The sequence below is a fragment of the Urocitellus parryii genome, chromosome 1 (assembly GCF_045843805.1).
Source record: "Urocitellus parryii isolate mUroPar1 chromosome 1, mUroPar1.hap1, whole genome shotgun sequence".
Taxonomy (NCBI): Eukaryota; Metazoa; Chordata; class Mammalia; order Rodentia; family Sciuridae; genus Urocitellus; species Urocitellus parryii.
Window position 1 is genome coordinate 38102471 of NC_135531.1, and position 22370 is coordinate 38124840.

General features: G+C 33.8%; 1 protein-coding gene across 1 annotated transcript in view; it reads right to left on the reverse strand.

Annotated features, from left to right (window-relative positions):
- The window catches only part of Hcn1 (hyperpolarization activated cyclic nucleotide gated potassium channel 1), a 367811-nt gene that overhangs the window by 56301 nt on the left and 289140 nt on the right, over positions 1 to 22370 (reverse strand). The window contains exon 5 of the mRNA XM_026385948.2: positions 22048 to 22194. Coding sequence (XP_026241733.1) covers positions 22048 to 22194 — 147 coding nt within the window. The remainder of the gene's footprint in view (positions 1 to 22047; positions 22195 to 22370) is intronic.

The following is a 22370-nucleotide window of genomic DNA, read 5'->3' on the forward strand; positions in this document are numbered from 1 at the left end:
ACTGAGACAGATGTTCAAAAGGCATCTACACCTAGACTTCTACAGCGACTTAGACATGAGTAAATGCACATAGTCAAATCCTTTTCAAGTGACACTCCATCTTCTAGAATATCCTATATAAGAGTACTCTAATGTTCCATTTTCCTTTTCCATTCAGTAGCCCGAATTAGGTATAATTAAAAGATAACTGGATATGTTTAGGCGCTTCTGCAAGGCAGAAATCATTCCAAGAAGTGTAATAAAAAAAAAACAATGTTTTCTTACTTCTTTCTGGGTTTCAGTTATTGCTCCTGTTAAAAAAATATCAACTTATTTTATTCTCACAGCAATCCTACATCTTAGAAATTCTATAGAAGATATTAAGTAATCTTCCTTGACCACACACTTCCAAGAGGAAGAAGAGTGGTTTGTTAGGCAGTGTGGTTTCATGAGTTGGGGTTTAACGGATTCTGAAAAATTTAGCTTTTGCTGTATTCTGAGAAGCCACTTTATGATTACTGTCTAGAATCACCACAAACCCTAAAGTTTTAGATATTAACCATAAATTGCTTCTTTAAATTTTATACATTTTGAGAGTCTGTCTGGACATTTGCTGATAGGTAGCAAACTAATAGCATTGGCTTTGACTCTTATTTCCTGAGAGCAACAGTTTTTAAAAATTTGCATTTAAATGCATATATATATATATATATATATATAAAATATCTATATTTAATATCTTCTTACTCCCTACATTTAGTGTATTTGACCAGCTTTTTAAGGCAATAGCATTTGATATCTTTGGTCTATTAAGCAAGGAACTGCAAAAACAACAGAGACCAGAACTCATTGTTTGGGTGGGGGGGTGGGGATTCTTCTCTTGAATAATAGAGGACACTGAACAAGCTGAAAATCTTCCTCATGGCTTGACTATGTCTTTTATTTTTTTATTTTTAAAATATTCTGGATATTTGTTTATTCAAAGATAGGTATGTCAACTTATCCCTAAGTATCCCCCCAAGGAATACTGTAATTTGAGTACAAGTTTGAGATGTAGGAAAGTCGAAGGGAATATAATTTATTAAGTATCCATTTTGAGTTTAGTACTTCATGTTTTATTTCTCATTTCTTTCTTGGGAAAAACAAACTAAGAAAAAGCTTGCATTTGGTCTTATTTTCCAACATTCACAGAAGAAGAAAATGGCCCTTGAAGTGAGGAAGTGCATTGCCCAGGCTACAGAGCTAGAGAGCATGTGGAGAGAAACTGTCATGCTCATTCACCCTGACCCTAGGGACTTGTCGTTATCAGTATCCAAGTCATAGAAGCATAACACTTTTAGGTCATTCACATTTTAACCAATTTTTAATGCCATATTATATGCAGTCTGCATATTTTCATAAAACATGATTTAATTGCTGTAGGTTTACTGTTGCAGAATTCTTTTAAGTTACATAGTTCTAGATAATAAACAAAATTTACATTAAAACATTTGTGTTTTATTATATATGATTCCAAGTTTTCTTGGAAAATAGCTACTTTAACAATTAGTCAATTTTTTTCAAGAACTAAAAAATAAATTATTCTATGTATAAAATAAACTTTATTTTAAATTATCAAGGCTTATTTATGTATCAGGTAAATAAGAAGCATTTCCTCTGTGTCTCACCAAAAAATTAGTATAAAAGGTCAATACAAAAGAAAACAAATGAGATCTTCAAGCATAACTAAGGGATTCATAATGATTTTGTTGAACAAACATCCCAGTCAACGTGAATTAATTTCCTCTAATAACTCTGCAACATAGTCAAAAATGATAGAAGGGGAAAAGAAAACACTAGTGACTGGGATATCTGTTAGACAATACTTTGGAAAAGTAAAACTGGGGACTAGAGCTCCTAACAAGTGGTAATATTCTTCCTTTAGCTGCCCTGGCCCTGGTGAAGTTAATACAAATATCCACATACTGTATGGCTTATGTGACAGATGGCAGCTTCCACTCTATTTTCAAAGGACCATTTTCATCAGAGGGTACTGTCTATATGGAGCATTAAGACCATGGTGACAATGATTGTTAATGTTTATTGAATGGTTTGTGTTTTCTCATTTAATTATAACAACCCAATAAAATAGTTACATTATTAACTTACACATGAGCCAAATGTGTGGCAAGGAGGTTGCAGCATGTCAAAATCAAATTACATCTAGGAAGTGAAGTCCACATTTGGAAGTAGGCTTTTGGAGCAGCATTGCTTACAGTGGCAGTCGCTGGTCAAATGAAGTTACTGACCATTTCAAATGTGGCTATCATGACTGAAACACTAAAATTTCAATATATTTCATTTTAATCCATTCAAGCAGAAAGTTCAGTTATCAGAAAATGATTAGTCATGTTTGGGAAAATTTGGAAAAATGGATTTGCTTTTTCAGCTGTAAGTGGTATGAAATCTATATACAGATTGTTTCTGAGAAGAACTTAGCATCCAAATCAAGATGTGTTGTGAGTACAAAAATACACACCAGAGTATAAAGACTTACTACCAAAAAACTAAAGAATAGAAATGATTTCTCTAATGGTAGTTTTACACAGATTGCATATTGAAATTATAACACTTTGGATATACTTAGTTAACAATATTATACTTCACATTTCTCTTTAGTTTTTAATGTTATTACTAGAAAATTGAAAAACATATTTATCATTCAACTTACATTTCCCATTGGACAGTAGGTTCTGCTGTAAAACAAGTATCATATCATATGTAGAAGGATTTGGAATGGAAAATGGTAGAAAGCCCTTCTACACTTTTATAAACTTTCAAGTGAAATATTTTATTTATTGAAGAATTCAGGAAGGCAAACAAGAGGTATAAATTTTCAATACTTATTTATAACTTAAAAATAAACTCGAAACTTCCATAGACTAATAAAACATTATTTTGTTTGACCTTTGGAAACATAAGATTTAGATTCTAAGACTTCCAGGAAGAATAAATCAATAGGAAATGGCTAGGTAAAGTTACTTCTAAGAGACCTCACTAAAACGCTATCAGGGTATCTTCTGCAGTTATTACCTCAGAGATCACTACATAAAGCTTATGAGACCAAAAATAAAAATAAAAATTTAAATGAGTAAAACAAAATATTCATCTTTTGAGATACAGATTCTGTTTTGCGGTGCTTCTACAGCCTCTGAGCAGTTGTTTGAGCCCCAGGAGAATAGCTCCGACCTGAATGATGAGGAGTCCAACACTTAAGTTTTCTTCATCGGGGTGCTCATCGCAGCATGATGTGAATTCTTGAGCAGTAACAGAGCTTTACTGAATCTAAATCTTTAGGGCGTATGACTCAAGATCTCTACTTAAGCACTCAAGTGTGAAAACCATGGTTTCTAAAATAAGTAAGTATCTGGAAGCCTAACTGTTAGTTGAGGGAGGGAGTGATGTGTACAGATTTAGCATAGTTGTAAATAATAAACAGGATTTGGCCAAAGTCAAGGAATAAAGTATGACTCAAACTAAACCTCTTTCTTGATATAAAAATTTGGAAGAGTAGACTGTAAATTACATATACATTCCACTTTTGTTGTTTTTGTTGTTGTTTTAAAGGAAACACATGGATCAGTTTGAAAAACAATTTTTTTTCCCTCAGCATTTCCAACTGGCTTACATTGATCTGGTGGTTTGTCTTCTAAAGGCAAGACAGTTCATTTTATACATTAAAAAATCTGCCCATATAAGTAGGTTTTTAATGTCTTAAACATGTTTTTAAAATAGACACAATATCATGTATATAACTAAAAAGAACAAAAAAAAATTTTAACTAAAGAAAATCTATCCCAACACTAACACAAAAGGTATAGGCTTCAATTTCTTAAAACATTTCTCTTGATTTCTATGTCTCTAATAAGGAAAATTTACAATGAGCTATTTCTCTAGTTGGGATAATCTATGTTACATTTTCAAGACAGCTTTTACTGTTACTCCTAAATAATTTGTATGTCAAAAATGATGTAATAAACTACAGAGGTAAGAAATACTTATCTTTTAATATCTATTTTTGGAATTTTGAGTTAAAAGTAGAAAATGAAAGATTGATAAATTGATATAAGGATCTGAATTTTAATTTTATTTAATTTGCATCTCATAATGAAGTCTAAACAAGGATAGTTTTTGTATTACCAATCAATTAGCTTCCTTTTTTCCACTTTTATAACAAATTATTTCTTGTGTAGTGACATGTTCTTCACTGCCATTCTTTTTAATGACCACATAATGTTCTATCTTGTGTTAACCATAATATATTTTAAAAACCCCACAGGGAGAGAGAAAAATAAACTGCAATGACTTTTTTAAATAGTGGAAGGCTTTATAATTTTTCACCATTGCTTCTTTTGAACCCAACTATATCATTAATTGCTAGCTTAATAGTCTCAAATTATGATTCAGAAGCAATAAGCCTAAAATCTCTCATATTTAAATGAAAAAAGTATGACTAAATGGCTTATATGAAATCTGCCCACTTATAAAGCATAAATCAGAGCAAACTCAATTTTGGGATGTATATTTTCTGTGGTTACAGTGCTCATATACATCTAATTTGGCTTTGAGTTATTTAAACTTTACAATATGAATGTAAATGAAGTTTAAAATTAATTTAGTCTTAGGACAGTCGAATTGCTTTGTGTTACTGGGAATTTAGGAATATGTTGCTTAGTTAAAGTACCATGTAGGGTGAGAACAGATGATATAAGATTATTAATGTTCACTTAGACTTGATTATAAAGGAAGAGGGGGAAAGGTAGAAAAAGACTACACACACACACACACACACACACACACACAGAAAATTAAAAAAAAAACAAAAACAAAAAAAACTAAATCCAGGAGCTGTATGTTTGTATGTTGACAAGAAGAGTGTTCAGTGGATACTTTGTGTCTCCATCCCACTAGGTGGTCTGAAGTTCAATAATTTTATCTCTAAAATCTCCAACATGATTTTTCTCCAGCTATAACAGAGTATAAGAATAAATTGTAGAATAGGTGTTAAGCCTACTTGACAGGGTAAAAGCAGGTTGATGTGAACTGTTAAATACAGCAGACAGGTGTTTGGAAGTTTGCTGACCTAAAAAAACTATACTTAAAAAAGGACCACTAGATATTATGGTGGATTAAAGGCTTAATTCTTAGAGAAGGTGATCTGGAGAATTTGGTAAGTACTTATATTTAAGATTGCATAGCATAATCCACATAAGTTCACATTTTCATCATTAACATTTTGGTAACAGGAAATGCCTCTTCACAACAGGATTGAGGATATGAACCTACAGAAGTAAGCCTATCAGAACCTAAAGCCAAGCGAGCCTCCTTAAGGCAAATTAAACACTCATTTATCTCTCATTTTACTCATATTTTAATGAAGCACTGAACATGTTGGCGTTTGCTAGGGGCTGAGTTTTGTCCCTCCTCTATTGGTATATTAAAACCCAGAACCTCAGTATGTATTTAGAATAAGAACGAAGAAGTGATTAGGTTAAAATGAAGCCATTAGAATTATGTCCTTATAAGAGGAAATTTCAAAAAAGGCATCACTGATGCAAAAGACAGCGACAAGGTGCATATCTGGAAGCCAAGAAGAGAATAAAGGAAGTCAGGCCTGCAAAGCTTTTATCTTGGCCTTCGGGACTTTGGAACTGAGAGAAAATAGGATTCTATTAGGTCCCCCAGTTTGCAGTATTTTGTGATGGCAGCCCTAGAAACTAGTATAATAAGTTAGGCTTGTAAAAGTGGGACAGGAAGCACCAAGTTGCCCCTTCTGGAGGTCTGCCCTAACATAGCAGTAGCACTCTTCTCAAAGCGCTGCCATGGCAGGGTGAAATAAACAATCTGGTGAGGGTCACTCTGAGTGGGTGTGGGACTGTCTACACATTTCAAGGCCTTCTGAGTTCTTCAGTGTGGGGAGAAATCAATTCAAAATAGAAACTTATGTAAAAGGAGGATATTTTGCTTTGATGTATTGAGTGTGAACGTTGCTGGCACTCTGACGACAGGAACTGCCGGCAGATGGAAATGGCTCTGGAGATCAGGATTAGAGATGCAAGACTAGATGCATTTTCTGAAGCTTTTAAAATAGTGGTGAGCATACATAGCATAATATTTATAGTTTTAACCATTCCAAAGTATACAGTTCACAAGTATATTCACAATATTATGAATCTACCTCTACCTACGCCTCAAAGTTTTTCATCATCCCCAGTCAAAACTCTAAGACCATTAAACAAGAAACTGCCCAGTTCCCCTCTCCCAACACCTGCTAACCCTTATTCTCTTTTTAGTCCATGTAAGTTTGCCTATTCTAGAAATTATGGAATTGGAATCATATAATCTTAAAATAGAACTAATTTTTAAAGTCTTAGAAATGAATGATGATACTCAGTAGAAGACTGGTACTAAAGATGGACATTGTTAGCAAAAATCAAGGAAAAGGCAAAGTGGTTTGTATCTCTGACATTATAATAATGCAAATTGCAATATCCATTCCATTGCTTTTTATCTCCTTGATTCAGTGAAAGTAAGAAAAATTTCCTTCTTAAAATAAATGGACATCATTGTCCAATATGGATGGGGCCTGAGAAGTTTCAAAAACAAATGATTATAAAACAAACTATTTTGTAAAGATTTACAGTACCTACTAAAACATGCAAAAAGTAATTATTCTAAAGAGTTTGTTTTTTTTTAATTTGGTACTTAATTTGTATTACAGTGTACATCCTTTGGGAAAATTATATGAATTTTCATCTTCCCATGATAATCTAAAAGTCATAGATACCTGTCATCCAGAAAGAATTGAGATAGAATTAATAACTTTTTAGTGACATGGTTTGTAGAGTTCTTGTATGCATAGTATCTAATTTAATCTTCCTAACAACCTTGAGAGACTCATGTTATTATCTAACTTGACAGAATTAGTTGGAAGAGTCAAGGAGATTTCTAGTAGCAGAACGAAGATCATCCTCTTTTCAAATTCATATACAGGTTGTTTAAAAATTTTTACTTTGGAAAGATTATAAATTTATAGAATGTTGCAACTCAATAGAAAGTGTTCTCATATGCTCTTCATGCAAGTTATTCAAAGTTTTGTGTCTTCTATTGCATGAGACATTTGCTAAACTAAGTAATCAACACTGCTGCATTACTATGAAACTCCCAAGTATATTCCTGTTTGATTAGTCCTTCTGCTTGTATTCTTTTTATGTTCCTGGATTGAATCCAAAATGCCACTTTGTATTTAATCTATGTATTTCTCAAAATACATAGATTTTGAGAAAAGAATCAAGCACTATAGTTTACTTAGTATTGATTTAAGAAATTAAATTTGCTCAAACATAAGGAAGTGATTTGAAGATAAATTTAAAAAAAGTGTTGAAACTTTAAAATTTATTTTGTATGAAAAATTCAACTTAACTAAATAAATTTATTGGCCTGATGTGTATTATATATAACATATATGTCTTGAAATTATTAGAAAGGAATGAAAAATGAAGCATTAGAACAAAACCATATTAGGTTTCTTATTAGTTTAAGAAACTTAATAACTTGGTGATATATTTGAACTCCACACAAATTAATAACAAATAAGAATATATCATATTAGTCATTTTTAATCACATCTTATTTTAATTCAAAGAACTATCTATGGAAGAAATTCTTATTACTAGATATAATGTTTTATAGATTATACCATATAAATTAAGTAAGTCTCTTGGTATTGATTTTTTTTTGCCCTGCTAATGTGTGCTTATTCATTTAAAAATACATTTTTCCCCAAATAATTTATACACACACACACACACACACACACATATGATCTTTTAATCTTCCTTAAAAACACTTTTTGAATATTGAGGAAATTTCTATGTGTACAAGTAGCAAGAAGTCTTTCTCATAAAACTTTAAATTTTGTGTGGTATGCCTTTTTAGCTTTGTTTATTTCATATGACCATATGACCATTTGTTGCTTTTCCTAAGAAAACATAATTTGTATTGTAGAATTTCAATTTAAGCCATTGGTCAATTATTTCTACCCTTCATCATTATTTTTTGAGATATTATTCTTAACTTTCTCGAGATTTTTCTTTCTAGAGCTTTAGAATTGATCAAGTTTAAAGTCTCACATTTATGTCAGAAAATTATAGGATCCCTTTAGAAGCTTACAGCATTTAAGTATATTAATATCAGTATTAAGAACTCCAGGGTCAGAAAACATTAAACAAATAACGCCAACAAATACTTTTTTTCACACTGAGTTCTTTACTGAGCTTACTTATTATAAAGCATGATAATTAAGTACACACACACACACACACACATACACCTTACTAGGAACAGAACCAAACTAGTAGTTTTTTAATAAAATAAATTTATTTTTCCTACAGTAATAACAAACATTAGAGATACATAAATTTTATACATGGCTGTAATAGGTAAAGTATTTTTTAGAGGTGTTATGCAATATTTTTTCTTTCCTTTTGAAATTATTTGATAAGTTGATTTTCAAATAATCAAAATGTAAATATTAAGTCATCACTCAATATGACTGGAGAACTTCAATCTTTCTAATGTTTCATACTCTTTGTAAACTCTCAAATTATATTATCATGGGTTTATCTATCTTAACAACCTGCACCTAGTGACTCTGCAATAAGTAGTTAATGATTGGAGTGCTATCAAAAGAAAAGTACCCCAACACTTGGTAGGCTATTCTACATAAAGTGAATGTTTAAAATCAATATCATCATCATCCTCTCTATTGCCATACCAAACATCACCACCACCACCAATACCACCACCATCATCATCATCATTAAAGCTTAGGTGACAATGTTATCTTGCTCTATATTCTGCTGAGGCAAGCTTCAAAATAAAACAATGTCAGATATCTCAACTATTTGCTTAACTGAACAATATGAAACGTATATGAGTCAATTGGGAGAGTATTTTAAACAACAGAAAATTGGGTTGTATAAACTAGACAAATGTATCACATATCCTCCTTTAATAACTCTTATTTAAAACTGTAGACAACAGTATTCTCTTTGATTTAGAGAGCTCAAGGTAGAGAGATTCAACACAAAATCAAGCTTTGTGAAGCACAGACATCTTCCTAATCTTAATTATATTAATGTTTACACTGACTGCCTTGACTTGCTAGCAATAATCAGGGTTGCTCTTGTGTTTGTTTTCCCCAACTATTTTAGTTTCAGTTCTATTATATAGTTCCCTTTCCAAAAATCATTTAAAATAATCTTCATGGTTATTATAACTATGAAAAAAGTATGATTTTCCCAACAGAAAAAATTATAACAATGAAAACAGGTTTATATTTAATTTGCAGTTGCACATATTTAAAATTCTAACTTAAATGACTGTAGAAGGAAAGATTTTTAGTTTTCAAATTATTTCCCCTCTTCCTTAGTTCAAAGAGAAGCTGAAATAGAAACCGCGTTTGGAAGTAAAGATATTTATTTTATTTATCCTGCTTTCTTTACCCCAAATATCATCTTTCATCCTCTTCTTGTTCTATTCAAATTCCACATGTGCTTTCAGAGTCAGGGCAAACCCTCTCTTTGAGGCCTTTCCAGTTTCTCCAGGATTTGGTGAGCATGGGCTTTTCTCAACAATGTTAGTATGCATATTATGCATTTCTCACACAATTAACTATAAATGTTGGAGGTCGTGCGTGAACAATGTGTGAGCTATGGGCAATGTTCCAGCCATTAAGGCAAGGAAACCACTCTTCCGGGAACTACTGGGTAAAATTCCTCTGTTGGAGAAAGTCCAGATCCTCCTGGCGCCCCAATCTAGCTCATAGCTCCAAGTTCAAACAGTCTCCAGAGAGTAGTGTAACCTGCCAAGCACAAACAACCTGTTTATCTCCACTCTTATCAGGTCTCCCAGGAAGGAGATCCCTATCAACCCCCTGTGGTCTGTACATTATTAATAAAGCAAGCACAGGCTATTTCTTTGTTTGACAACCCTCTGGTTGGCTCAACCCATCACACCCCTGCCTTACAAATATATAATTATGGCCATTTGTCTTTATTTTTTGATATATTACTTTCATGGCTTTTATCTCACAGCCAGCCCATCCCTCCCATGGTTATCTACTCCCTTGCACACACATAACGTGGGTGGGATATAAGTGACTTCCTACATTTTTTGTATATTTAGTAAAGGGTTTTTTTTTACATTTTCCCCATTTTTTTTTGTGTTGTTGTCATTGCTGTTTGTTTGTTTGTTGTTGTTGCTTAATGTTTTTATGTTTAGTCTGTCCAAGTATACAATAAGCACTTTCTTTGAGACTTGAAAACCATATATTACAATTTGATTTTCCTATCACTCCTGGATCAATGTCTTGTACACATTAAAAAATCAATACATGTTTTTATGTTTCTTTGCCAGAATTAAGGGATACATTGAAAAAACTCCCAGCCAACAGAAAGAAGACCCAATTTCTTTGTTTAGCACTGTGACAACAGCAAGGCCACTTATATAATGTTTCTTGTCTTTTGTTACTTATGCCTTTACATGGATATCTGTTAACTTATAATATGCTGACATAAAATTATGATGCTATAATCCTAGCTTATTTTAGATAATTTTAACTAAGTACATTTTAGAAGACATTTAAAAATCAACAACTATGTGTACTTTTAAAAAATGATTCAGAATTACACTAAATAAATATCCATACAAATGACACTTTCTCATATAAAAATCTATTCAACAAATTAAAGGTCAGAAGCACAGGATTATACTCTCAGCCCAATTCATGTTCTGTGAAAATGAAATATACTGACATTCTATATTCCACTGGGACACATGATCTGTACCTATTTTCAGCCCATGGCTCTTCACACTCCATTGTTTAAAAATAGATCAGTTCTGAACTTTGGAGACAGGCTCAGAAGGACATTAACCAATTTTTTGACTCTTAAGTTTGCCATTCTTGCTCTAATCCAATCAGTAAAAATCTGATCATGTTAAAAATAGATGTTCTTACTTTGTACACATTCCAACAGGCTCTCATAAGAAAAGGGGTATAGTTGACTGAATTTTTCTAATTAGCTTTTGTTTTTAAATATATTTCCAGCATTTATTAAAGCATACATCAGTCTTATGATCCTAATATTTCAATGTCAACTTTTTATGCTAAGGCATTGTCTCTAGCAAGCCAGCTGTTAAAATTAAGGGAGAGCTTATCAGCAGATTGTTTGAATGAATTCCAAAGGAAATAGGACATACAAGGAAGCTGGATGTGTTGTCTCACACATATTAGCCTATTACCCATTGAATCACCCTCTCTGCCCCTTTATGTACTTATTCTGAGTATTTAAATGTCTGTCTCTCACTAAACTATAAGGGCCATGAGAGCTGGGACTATGTCTTATTCTGCACTGAATGATAGTAACACTAAGTGTTAAATTTTGCTGTGTATGTCCTATGTGTGAAGCACTTTCCTAATTTTTTAAAATTTATTTTGCTTGCTTATTCTTTATGACAACTCTATAAAGTGTCACTGAGAAAATCCTCAACTATCCAAAACAATGAAATTATATATTTCTGCACAGCCAGGGGAAAATAAGAGGATACTACAAATGGATGGAGTAAAAAGAAAGAGGTGGGGACTCCAGGGAAAACAAGGTTGGGCCACTGGGAGCATAGTCAGAATTATTTGAAATTACTAGAAGACTAGAAATTACTGAAGCCCTTCTCTGCAGACTCAAAGTTTTGACTAAACACAGTTACAGGGAAACTAGAGTACAGATTAGAGATACACCATAAAATAATAGGTATAACTTAGAATACCAAGTTTCGGAGTACCATCTTAAAGGATTTTCCTCTGTGAGGTAGATGAAAACCCAGAGTGAGATTATAATAAAGCAACCTGATTATTAAAATATTCAGTGAACTAAAGGAAGATCTAAGAAATGAATTGAGAAAAATTATAGGAGATGGAAGACCACTTTCATAAAGATATAGAAATAGTGGAGAAAGGAAAAGCAGAACTCCTAGAAATGAAAAGCACAATCAATCAAATTAAAAACTCACTTGAAATTACTAACAAATTAGATTATATTGAAAGTAGAACCTCAAATCCTTGAAGATAGAACTGCAGGCATTGAAAACAGACAATATGAAGTTGAGTACACAAAAGGCAATAAAAGGAAACACTATACAACATGACCAGAATATATAAGTACTATGAGACAGCTTCAAAAGACCAAGCCTGGGAATCATTAAGATAGAAGAGAACATGGAGATACAAACTAAAGGCATAAAGGACACCTTCAAGGACACAGTTACAGAAAATGTTCCCATATCACAAACAAGGTAGATGTCTACAAATGGGCGGCTTATAGGATCCTAAATACACCTAGTCAAATAAGAAGATCACTGAGACTTCTAAAAATCAAAATACCTAACGAAAATAAGAAAATAATATTAAAAGCTTCATAGAATTTGGAGGGAAATGGATGGCATTAGAGCAGATTATGCTAAGTGAAGCTAGTCAATCTTTAAAAAACAAATACCAAATGACTCCTCTGATATAAGGGGAGGAAACAAGGACAGGGTAGGGACGAAGAGCTTGAGACGAAGATTTTCATTAACAGGGTTGAGAGGTGGGAGGGAAAGGAAACGAGAAGGGGAATCGCATGGAAATGGAAGGCGATCCTCAGGGTTATACAAAATGACATATAAGAGGAAAGGAGGGGTAAGACAAGATAATTCAAATGGAAGAAGTGATTTACAGTAGAAGGGGTAGAGAGAGAAAAGGGGAGGGGAGGGGAGGGGAGGGGGGATAGTAGAGAATAGGACAGACAGCAGAATACATCAGACACTAGAAAGGCAAGATGTCAATCAATGGAAGGGAAACTGATGTGATACAGCAATCTGTATACGGGGTAAAATTGGGAGTTCATAACTCATTTGAATCAAACTGTGAAATATGATGTATGAGGAACTATGTAATGTTTTGAACGACCAACAATAAAAAAAAAAAAGCTTCCAGAGATAAAAAAAAAAAAAGCTTCAGGTCACATTTAGAGGTAAACCAATAAGACTCTCTTTTGATTTCTCAGCTTAGACCATAAAATCAAGGAGGGCCTGCAATGAAATATTTTAATCCATAAAAGAAAACAACTGCCAGCAATGGATACTGTAGTCAGCAAAATTCAGTTTCCAATTTGAGGGGGAAATAAAAAATCTCCTCAAGAATAAACTAAAAGAATTAATGAGCACCAAGACAGCACTATAAAGGAGGATACTCAAATATAAACTGCAGAGGAATTAAAGAACAATCATCAAAGCTCACAAACACCGGAAGTTCAACAGAAGACTAATCCATCAAAGAAGAAGCAAGACAGGATTAAAATATAGCAAAAAAATAAAATAAAAATGTCGCATAAAGCCATAAACGTATCCATATTAACATTGAATATAAATGATCAATGATATCAACCCTCCAATTAAAAGACACAGATTAGCAGAAAGGATCATAAAACAATGTCTAACTATATGTTGTTTACAAGGGACTCATCTTACAGGCAACAACATTTACAGGCTGAAAGTGAAAGGATGGCAAAAAATATTTCAAGCATATGGTCTGAGAAAACAAGCAGGAAAATCTATTCTTATATCTGACAAAGAAGATTTGAAGCAAAAATGAAATTAGACCCTATCTCAAATTAGATCCTGCATGAAACTCAAATCAAATTGGATCGATGACTTAGGAATTGGATCAGAAACTTTACAACTGCTAGAAGAAAACATAGGGTCAACAATCCATCATACAGTTGCTAGCATTGACTTCTTTAATAAGAACTTCAAAGCACAAGAGGGAAAAAAAAAAAACAAAGAATCAGTAAGCAGGATGCCTAAAGGAAAAAGAATGAAAAGACTTTTGAATAGCAAAAGAAATGATTAAGAGTGTGAAGAGAAAGCCTACAGAATGGGAGAAAATCTTGGCCAGATACTCCTCCAATAGGGACTAATATCTAGAATATACAAAGAACTCAAAAAACTTGACACCAAAGAAACCAAACAACCCAATTAAGAAGTGTCCAAAAGAACTCAACAGAAATGTTCCAAAAGATGAAACACAATAGACTAATAAATATATGAAAAAATGTTGAACATGTCTAGCAATCAGGGAAATACAAATCAAAACTACACTAGGAATGACTGTGATCAAGAACACGAACAATAATAAATGCTCACAAGTTTGTGGGGGAAGAGGTATATTTGTATGTTTTTGATGGGACTGCAGACTAGGACAACCACTCTGTAAAGCAGTATGGAGGTTCCTCAATAAACTATGAATGAAGCCCCCATATCCAGGTATCCCACTCCTTTTTTCCCCCAAGCATCTAATATCAGCATATTATAGCAACACAGCCACCTCAATGTTTATAGCAGCACAATTTACAGTAGATAAATAATGGAATCAAAACAGATGCCTGTGAATAGAAAAATAAATCAACTAATTATGATTTTGTGTGTGTGTGGTGTGTGAGACGAGCCATCCGTGGGCTGTATGTGTAAGCTATGTGCATTTGAACTTATGAGGGGACTGGTCTGGTGTTGCACGCTGATTGGGCTGTGAGACACAAATGTGCATTTCTTTCCTCTAGCTCAGCCTGTGATCCCACATAGCACCTGAGATGGGTGTGACTTGCCAAGATGTCAGTCAATCTGCTGATCACAAGACATCACAATGCAAGTCTCCACCTTTGAAACCCTATTTGGTGAAGAACATTTCATGGAACCTCCCTTGTGTGTGTCCCCTCTATAAAATAAAAAAGAATCCAGGTGCATGCTCTCTTTCCAGTGCTGCCCAGAATGGAGTTGATCCTTGGGGTCACTGAATAGTCCTGTCCTCAACCTTAGAAACTCATGTTCATGTGCTGTGTAGTTTCTTTGCCATTTTCTTAGCTATTGATATAGCCAGCTCCTTTGAAGGTAGCTCATTTTGCCAGCCCAGGCAGTTGGTGACATATATATGCCACACATCTCACATATCAATGAGATCACAGGTGAATACACACACACACACACACATACACACACACACACACACACACAATGGAATTCTACTCAGCCATAAAGAAGAAAGAAATTATGGTATTCTCTTTGTAAATGGATAAAAAAGGAGAATATCATCCTAAGTGAAATTAACCAAACTCAGAAACTCAAAGTTCTCAACGAATATTTTCTCTCATATATGGAAGCTGGAGAATAAAATTAAGAAAAAATAATCAAATACAAATTCATAGATGAGAGAAATGAAGTCTAATAGAGTAGAGGAAAGAGAATGGGAGAGGGGAGAAACAATGGCAGAGAAAAGGGGGAGGATTATAGGGGGTTCATGAACTGAAATAAATTTCCATGCATGTATGAGTTTGGCAGGATGAACCCAATGACTATGTATATCTATAAAGGTTTAATTCTAAAAAAATAGATTTTCCTATGAAAATTATAGTTCTTCCTTTATTTTGTGGTCCTAGCATTTTGGTGAATACTTGAAGAAAATATTTTAAGATGACTTTACAATCATTTCCCTGAATGCTGGCAATTCCTATGTAGCTAGGTGTGCAGGTTGTGTGGCCTTGAGCAGGATGAACTGGATATGACCATCTGCCTCTATGAATCTTTGATACCCTGAGGTTTCTCACTTCTTAGCTTTGAAATTGGTAATTGGTCCCAGTGTTTGATAAGTCATTGGCAGTACTCTATGCAAAATTGCCATAGTAATTTTCTTAATCACTTGGGGTGCTGTTACAAAATGCCAGAGTCCAGGTGGCTCACAAACAACGAAAACATATTTGACACAGTTCTGCAGGCTGAGAATTCTAGGATTAAATTGCCAGCAGATTTGTTGTCTAGTGAAAGCCAACTTTCCAATTTATAAATGATCATCTTTTCGCTGTGTGTTCTTATGGCAAAGGGTCAAGGGATCTCTCTGGGTTCTCTTTCATAAGGGCACTAATCCCATCCATGAAAGCTCCACCCTCATGACAGAATCATGTCCCAAAAGCTTCATTTCTTCATACCACCACCTTGGGTATTAGGATTTCAACATCTGAATTTGGAAACAATGGACACAAACACCATAGCAGCGAAATAAGAAATAAAAGTATTTCCTATGTGTTCCATTGATGTCATTAGAATATTTATAAACCTTTTATAATGGTACTCTATTTCAAATTTCACCCCACCACACTCCCCAAGCTAACTCTTCACAAAGTGACTCATGCAAAAACCTGGAGAAGGGAAACAGAATGTAAAAACAACTACATAAAAAGTAGAATGTTCTGGCATACAGTGTGTACCTTAACACAATTACAGAGGAATACAAAGATGCCAGCTTCTTTTTGTAACATGTTAGAAAAAATAATGCAGGGAGTCAAATCTACAGTCACTTCTGTAAGTAAAGCTCCTTATAATTTTGAGTATTGTTTTTCTTATGATACAAGGTCTGCTGCTTTACTGACAAAATGCTCTCTAAGCCCTAAAAATCAACACTTCTTTGGGATGTTTGGCCAAGGATGTGATCCTTATTTAATTTTCATTTCGTTTATTTATCTATCCAACAAGTAAATATTAAGTGTATACTATCAGCGGTCTTGAGTTAGGGTAGAAATCAAAAAAGAGAAGGCCCTGGCTGGTTTGAATCCTGAATTCACATGGAAGATCAGACACAACAAGGGAACCTGAAGAGAAAAACAAGAAGAGTGATATACACACACCAACAAGGCTTATGTGATGGACAGTGACTGCAAAGGAGCTAATTTACTTATTTATTTTTAAATTTCAATATTTATTTTTCAGCATACACAACATCTTTGTTTGAATGTGGTCCTGAGGATCGAACCCGGGCCGCACGCATGCCAGGTGAGTGCGCTACCGCTTAAGCCACATCCCCAGCCCCAAAGGAGCTAATTTAAATTAGAGCATCTCAGGGAAAGCCTGCTTGAGGAGGCAACATTCGTACTGGGGCTTGAACAATAAGAATGACCAAGTTATTTGTTAAAGTTGTTTTAGCAATTTGTCTATAATGAATGACAAAGATAAATCACCTAATTTCTGCCATAGAAATGAATAGGAGAATTTATTTCAATACAGTATTTTTGAAATTGCAACTAACTGAACTAATTTTATGTGAGATTTTTTTCTGAGAGTTTTCAAAGTTTAGGCAAGAGAAATCCTTATCACCATTTTTTATCTTAGGGATTTTTAAAAAAGTATTCCAACATTTAAAATAAAGACTGGTATATAAGATGAATAAAACTTAATATAGCCTAAATTGATTAGGAATAAAGAAAAATTTTCACTTTCTTTCCCATTGCACTTTACTTTTTTCTATTTTTAAGCAATAGGGTATGTGTTTGGGTATTTGAGGGTCTGAAAGTATAATGTATCCTTCATTTTTATAAGTTCCTGAGTTCCTATATTTCTGTAAGCTGAAATCATTACTTATAGCTATATTCTAGCATCCCAAAATATTTAAAATACATTCATAAAAATGAGCCTTAATAAGTTTAAAGTATAATTATAGTATTTCAAACAGCTATTTCCTCAAAATCAAATGTATGATTAGCAGTTCTTTGTGACATGTATGCATTCATGTACAATGAACATCTTATTTCTTATCTTTTATCATGAAATACCTACCAAGTAATGCTGCTTTCCCTTTCTGAGAGCTATGGTTCACCTACTGGACATGTGTTGTGCTGGTTGTTCAATGTCTTCTATGTATATGGCAGGCACTTTCTAGAGCACCAGGGGAACCACAGTTACAGAAAGCCATTTTAATGCAAGCTTACACCACATCTCCTAAATGAAATGCAACTTAGAAAAGACAGGATGATGTGCTTTATGATTTCTTATCTATTTATCCTGATCTAACACTATGACTTGACTATAGCAGGTCCATAGTATGCTGATTTGATAGAAATATGTCCCATTGTTCTTATTCAACATTTCTTATAAAAACATGTCTGGATTTTTTTAGACTCAAGCTTCATTTAATAATGACTTTCCTTATCTCTTTACCATGGTTTGTGTTTCCCCACCTTTCTATTTTACTTGTGTTTTCCCTTTTCTAATACTCATCTCCATACAATATTAAATATTGACTTTTGTGTGATTCTGATGCCAGAGCAGCAAAAGCTAAGGGCAGGAGAGTAAGTAGAGACACATTGTTTTCCCCTTTCCAGGGGATAAATACCTGAGCACTGCATACTTTCATTTTTAGGAGCCCTAATTTTATTCTCACCCTGGCTTCCATTCATAATTCTGTTGCATACTCACTAAGTTATTATCTCATGAAGTCTTAGTACATGCTGGTCACTAGAGATACAAGGGTATGAAATACAGGTTCCATCCTCAAGAAGCTCATAGTCCTGAAAGAGACAAAAAACTGACTAGTAATAAATACAGTGACAGAGATGGAGTGGTTAGAGGAAATTTAGGAAGAGGACAATGCCTGACAAGAGTGCTTAATGGAAAGTAGGAGGATTGAGGGTAGAGAAGTAGAATGGAGAAAGACAAAGAAGAGTCAGCATTTTTTTTAGGAAATTATCAACAATACTCATCAAAAATTATCAGTTATTGATTGATGAAGCATTAATGTGAAGAAATGAAGCTGGAGGCCAGCAAGAAGGGTCTCATGAGCCATGTTAAGGAGCATGGACATAGGGCATTGGAGGTCATGATCAGCCCCAAGAAGAGAGTGATATCACATTTGGGGCTTATACCAACAAATATGGTAGCCCTGTAATGGAATGCATTTGAGCTGGTTGAGATTAAAGGCAAAGAGAAGAGTCATTAATGAACTTCAGAAGCTGAGATAAAAGGTGCTGAGAACCTAAACTATGATATTTGAATAAATAAAAAGATTGATAATAAAGCAATTAAATGGTTGCAGGAATTAACAAAATGGTAGGTTTGTGTGTGGTTGCAGGTAAAAGTGAAACATGGATTAATTTTCACTCACAATCAGTATAAATTATAGTGTGGCAAGAGAAAGAATAATATACATGGCAGAGAAAAGTTTCCCATTATCTTCATTTTATATTACACTGAGAATTTTTTTCTTTTATCACAGACAACTATTTCACATTTAAAGGGGCAATTTCCTAGGGATCCTTTTTGCACTTGTTCTGTTAGCTTTCTGCTTTTCCTCATGAGATCTGATGCTAGAATCCTAACTTTTCCCTGCCTCTTTGGAATGGAGTCTTAGTTTTATCACATCTTCTGTTCTTTTGAGCTTTATCTCTAATATTGTCTCTTGAATCACTTTATCTCTGTGTTGACTTGCCCTATTCCACATGTGAACCCTTAGAGAACACAACCTGATTTCAGTGTTCCAAGCTTCTTCCTTTTAGAGAAGAGGTTTAGATTGAAAAAAATAATAATAATCTGTGTTATAGCAAAGAGATAAAGCAAACCATAGTGGTAGTTTTTAAAAATAAATAAATAAATATTGCTTTCTTTTATAAAAATACAGAAAATTTTAAATTACATTCTACAAAGCAAAAAAAAAAGATATGTATGTTCTAATTTGAGGACAGAATGGTAAATTCAGCCACAAAAATATCAACAACAACTGGGCATAATGGCTCAAGTCTATAATCCCAGTGACTTTGCAGGCTGAAGCAGGAAGGTCCCACCTTGAACCAGCCTGAGAAACATAGCCAGACTCTGTTGAAAAATAAAATAAAAAGGACTGGGGACATGGCTTAATGGTGAAGTATGTGCCCTGCAGGCATAAAATCCTGATTTTGCTCCCCAGTACCACAAAAATAAAACTTAAAATAATTTTACATCAGTATCAGTAGCAGATATGTAGCTACCTTTATTTCCAAAGTCCTTAACTAATATTTTTACAGTTTTGTTTTAAAAGTAAAAATAACTTTTAGTGTATGTAGAAAATTCAGAATGGTTAAAAAGCAGAAAGATATCACTTGGGATGAAAATATTTGAATTATTTAATTTATGCTAAATGTGCCAGAAATTTTAAGAAACTTAAAAATTATTGACCAATGGTCCTTGTTTTTAAGGAAATTTCAAGACAAAGATGGAGAAAACAAAGGTGAAACACCAATGATAAAGGAAGTAGAATGGATATGTAGCACACAAAGGTTATGGAGTAAGTGCCTGGGACTCGAGAGAAAAGAAAGGTTACATCCAGGCTGAAGTCTGATGAAAGAAGGCAGAAAGAAGGCAATAATATTTGAACTAGATTTTACCAACAGATAATAAACATTTATGGAAAACATTTGACTCAAAGGTGAAAAATTATGATTGAGTTTTGCAAAACAGCAAATTGCTCACTTTGGCTACAAGCTACTCAAGCGACTTTATAACACACAGGGCAACAACAGAAAAAAGCTGGAAATTTAGCTATAGTCAGAGTTCAGAAGGGCTGGAATATGAGCCTACAGACTCTGTATTTGATTTAATTTGTAATGCAAAGACTGAAAGTTTCTAAGCAAAGAAATGACCAGCACATGTACATAAGAGATTAATCTAACAGCGATGTCTTAAACAGTAGTTGGAGAAAACAGACTAAGGTCTGGAAGACAAATAGTCCACGTGAGAGGAATAAGGTTAGTTCCATTTCGGTGAGGCAGGAAGCAAGGCACAGATGTGAGATGCATTACCAACGTCAATGGGTAACTAGATGTACAGAGCACAGAAGGAAAAGATTCAAAATAGGACTAAAGTTTTACATTCCAAATGACTTGAGAGAATGACTAAAAAAAAATTACAGAGAGATTTTAAAAGATAAATGCTTTAGTGATGGAAGATAATGACTTCATTACACAGCTTATTATATATGTGGTGCCAGGGAATACCATGAAGCTTTTAAGAAAATGGAGTTTATGGCAAGAACTTAGAGCTCAAATGTACAGAATTGAAGTGTGTAATGAAATAAATTAAAGTGAACAAATTCAGAGACAGAAAATGAAAAGCCAACAGCTCAGTTAATGGTTCAATGTAAAAAGCCCAAAGAAGAGATTCAGCATGTGTGCTTTATTAGCTCCATAAAAAGTGCTACCAATGGCTCAAAGACAAAGCATTGGTGAAAAACAGGTCATGGATAACTTTCAAAGCAAAGATGTAGACACCAATCACAATGCAGCAATTATGTGGAAATTTTAGAGAAAATTGGTAATAGAAGAAAGCAGAGAGCACTGTAAGAAGTAGAGCCTGCTGCATTCTCCTTCAGTCTTGTAGTGATCTGCATGTGCTGCGGACAGAAGGCAGGATTCTTGAGAGGGATGGGAGGAAGGTAATATGACAAGAAGTGGCTAATGATGTTGTGAAGTATTTTAACTAGGTTATAAGAAATAGATTGCTTTCAAGACTGGGGCTGTGGCTCAGTGGTAGAGTGCTTGCCTAGCATGTATGAGGCACTGGGTTCAATCCTCAGCACAACAAAAAAATAAATAAATAAAATAAAGGTCCATCAACAACTAAGGGAAAAAATAAAATAAATTCTTAAAAAAATGAAAAAGAAAAAAGAAAAGAGGAAAAGAAAAGAAAGAAAGAAAGAAATATATTGATTCCATAGGTCAGCAGCTGTTGATCAGTGTCTACAAGATGATGAGAGAAAATGAAGATGGGAAGAGTAGAAACCAAAACAAAACAAAACAAAAATTTAAGATATATGAAAAGTTTTTGTAAGCATGAGATTGGGAAGGCACAGACAATGAAGCCATAAGAAAAAAATTGGAGGATCCAGGAAGACAAACAAAATACTCAGAGAATGATAGTTAGAAAAATCATTTTCAGGTACTTTTTTGTTAAAAATTGAAAGTTTTGTTTTTCTTTTTGGCTTTTGAATGAGAGAAAAATAAATGAGAATTAAGGTGAAAAAAATCTTAGCATTTAGTTCCGGTTTTTATTTTGAGTGGTGTTATAACATAAACCAGAGGATTTCCAAAGAAAAGAAGAAATAAACAATGACAATACATCACGAAGATCGAGAACAATAAATCTTACCTCTCTCAGAGGATCATTAAGTTCATTGAGAATATTTTCTTCATCGAAGATTTTGCCTTGGTATCTGTGTTCATAGTAATCATGTATCTTCTGACGCATATCTGCTGGTAATTTATGGAAGGACATGTATTGTTCCACTTGCTTATACTGCAAAGCAAGGAAGAAGAAAATCAGAAACATTGTCAGGCTGGGAGAGAAATCATCACATTGCTTTCTTGTGCTATATTGAAAAACATTTGAATAACTGATGACAAAAGGAAGAACTCCGTTAAGAGCAGGGAACTCATGTACTAGGTTCCTATGTGCCTACTTGGTGTCACATA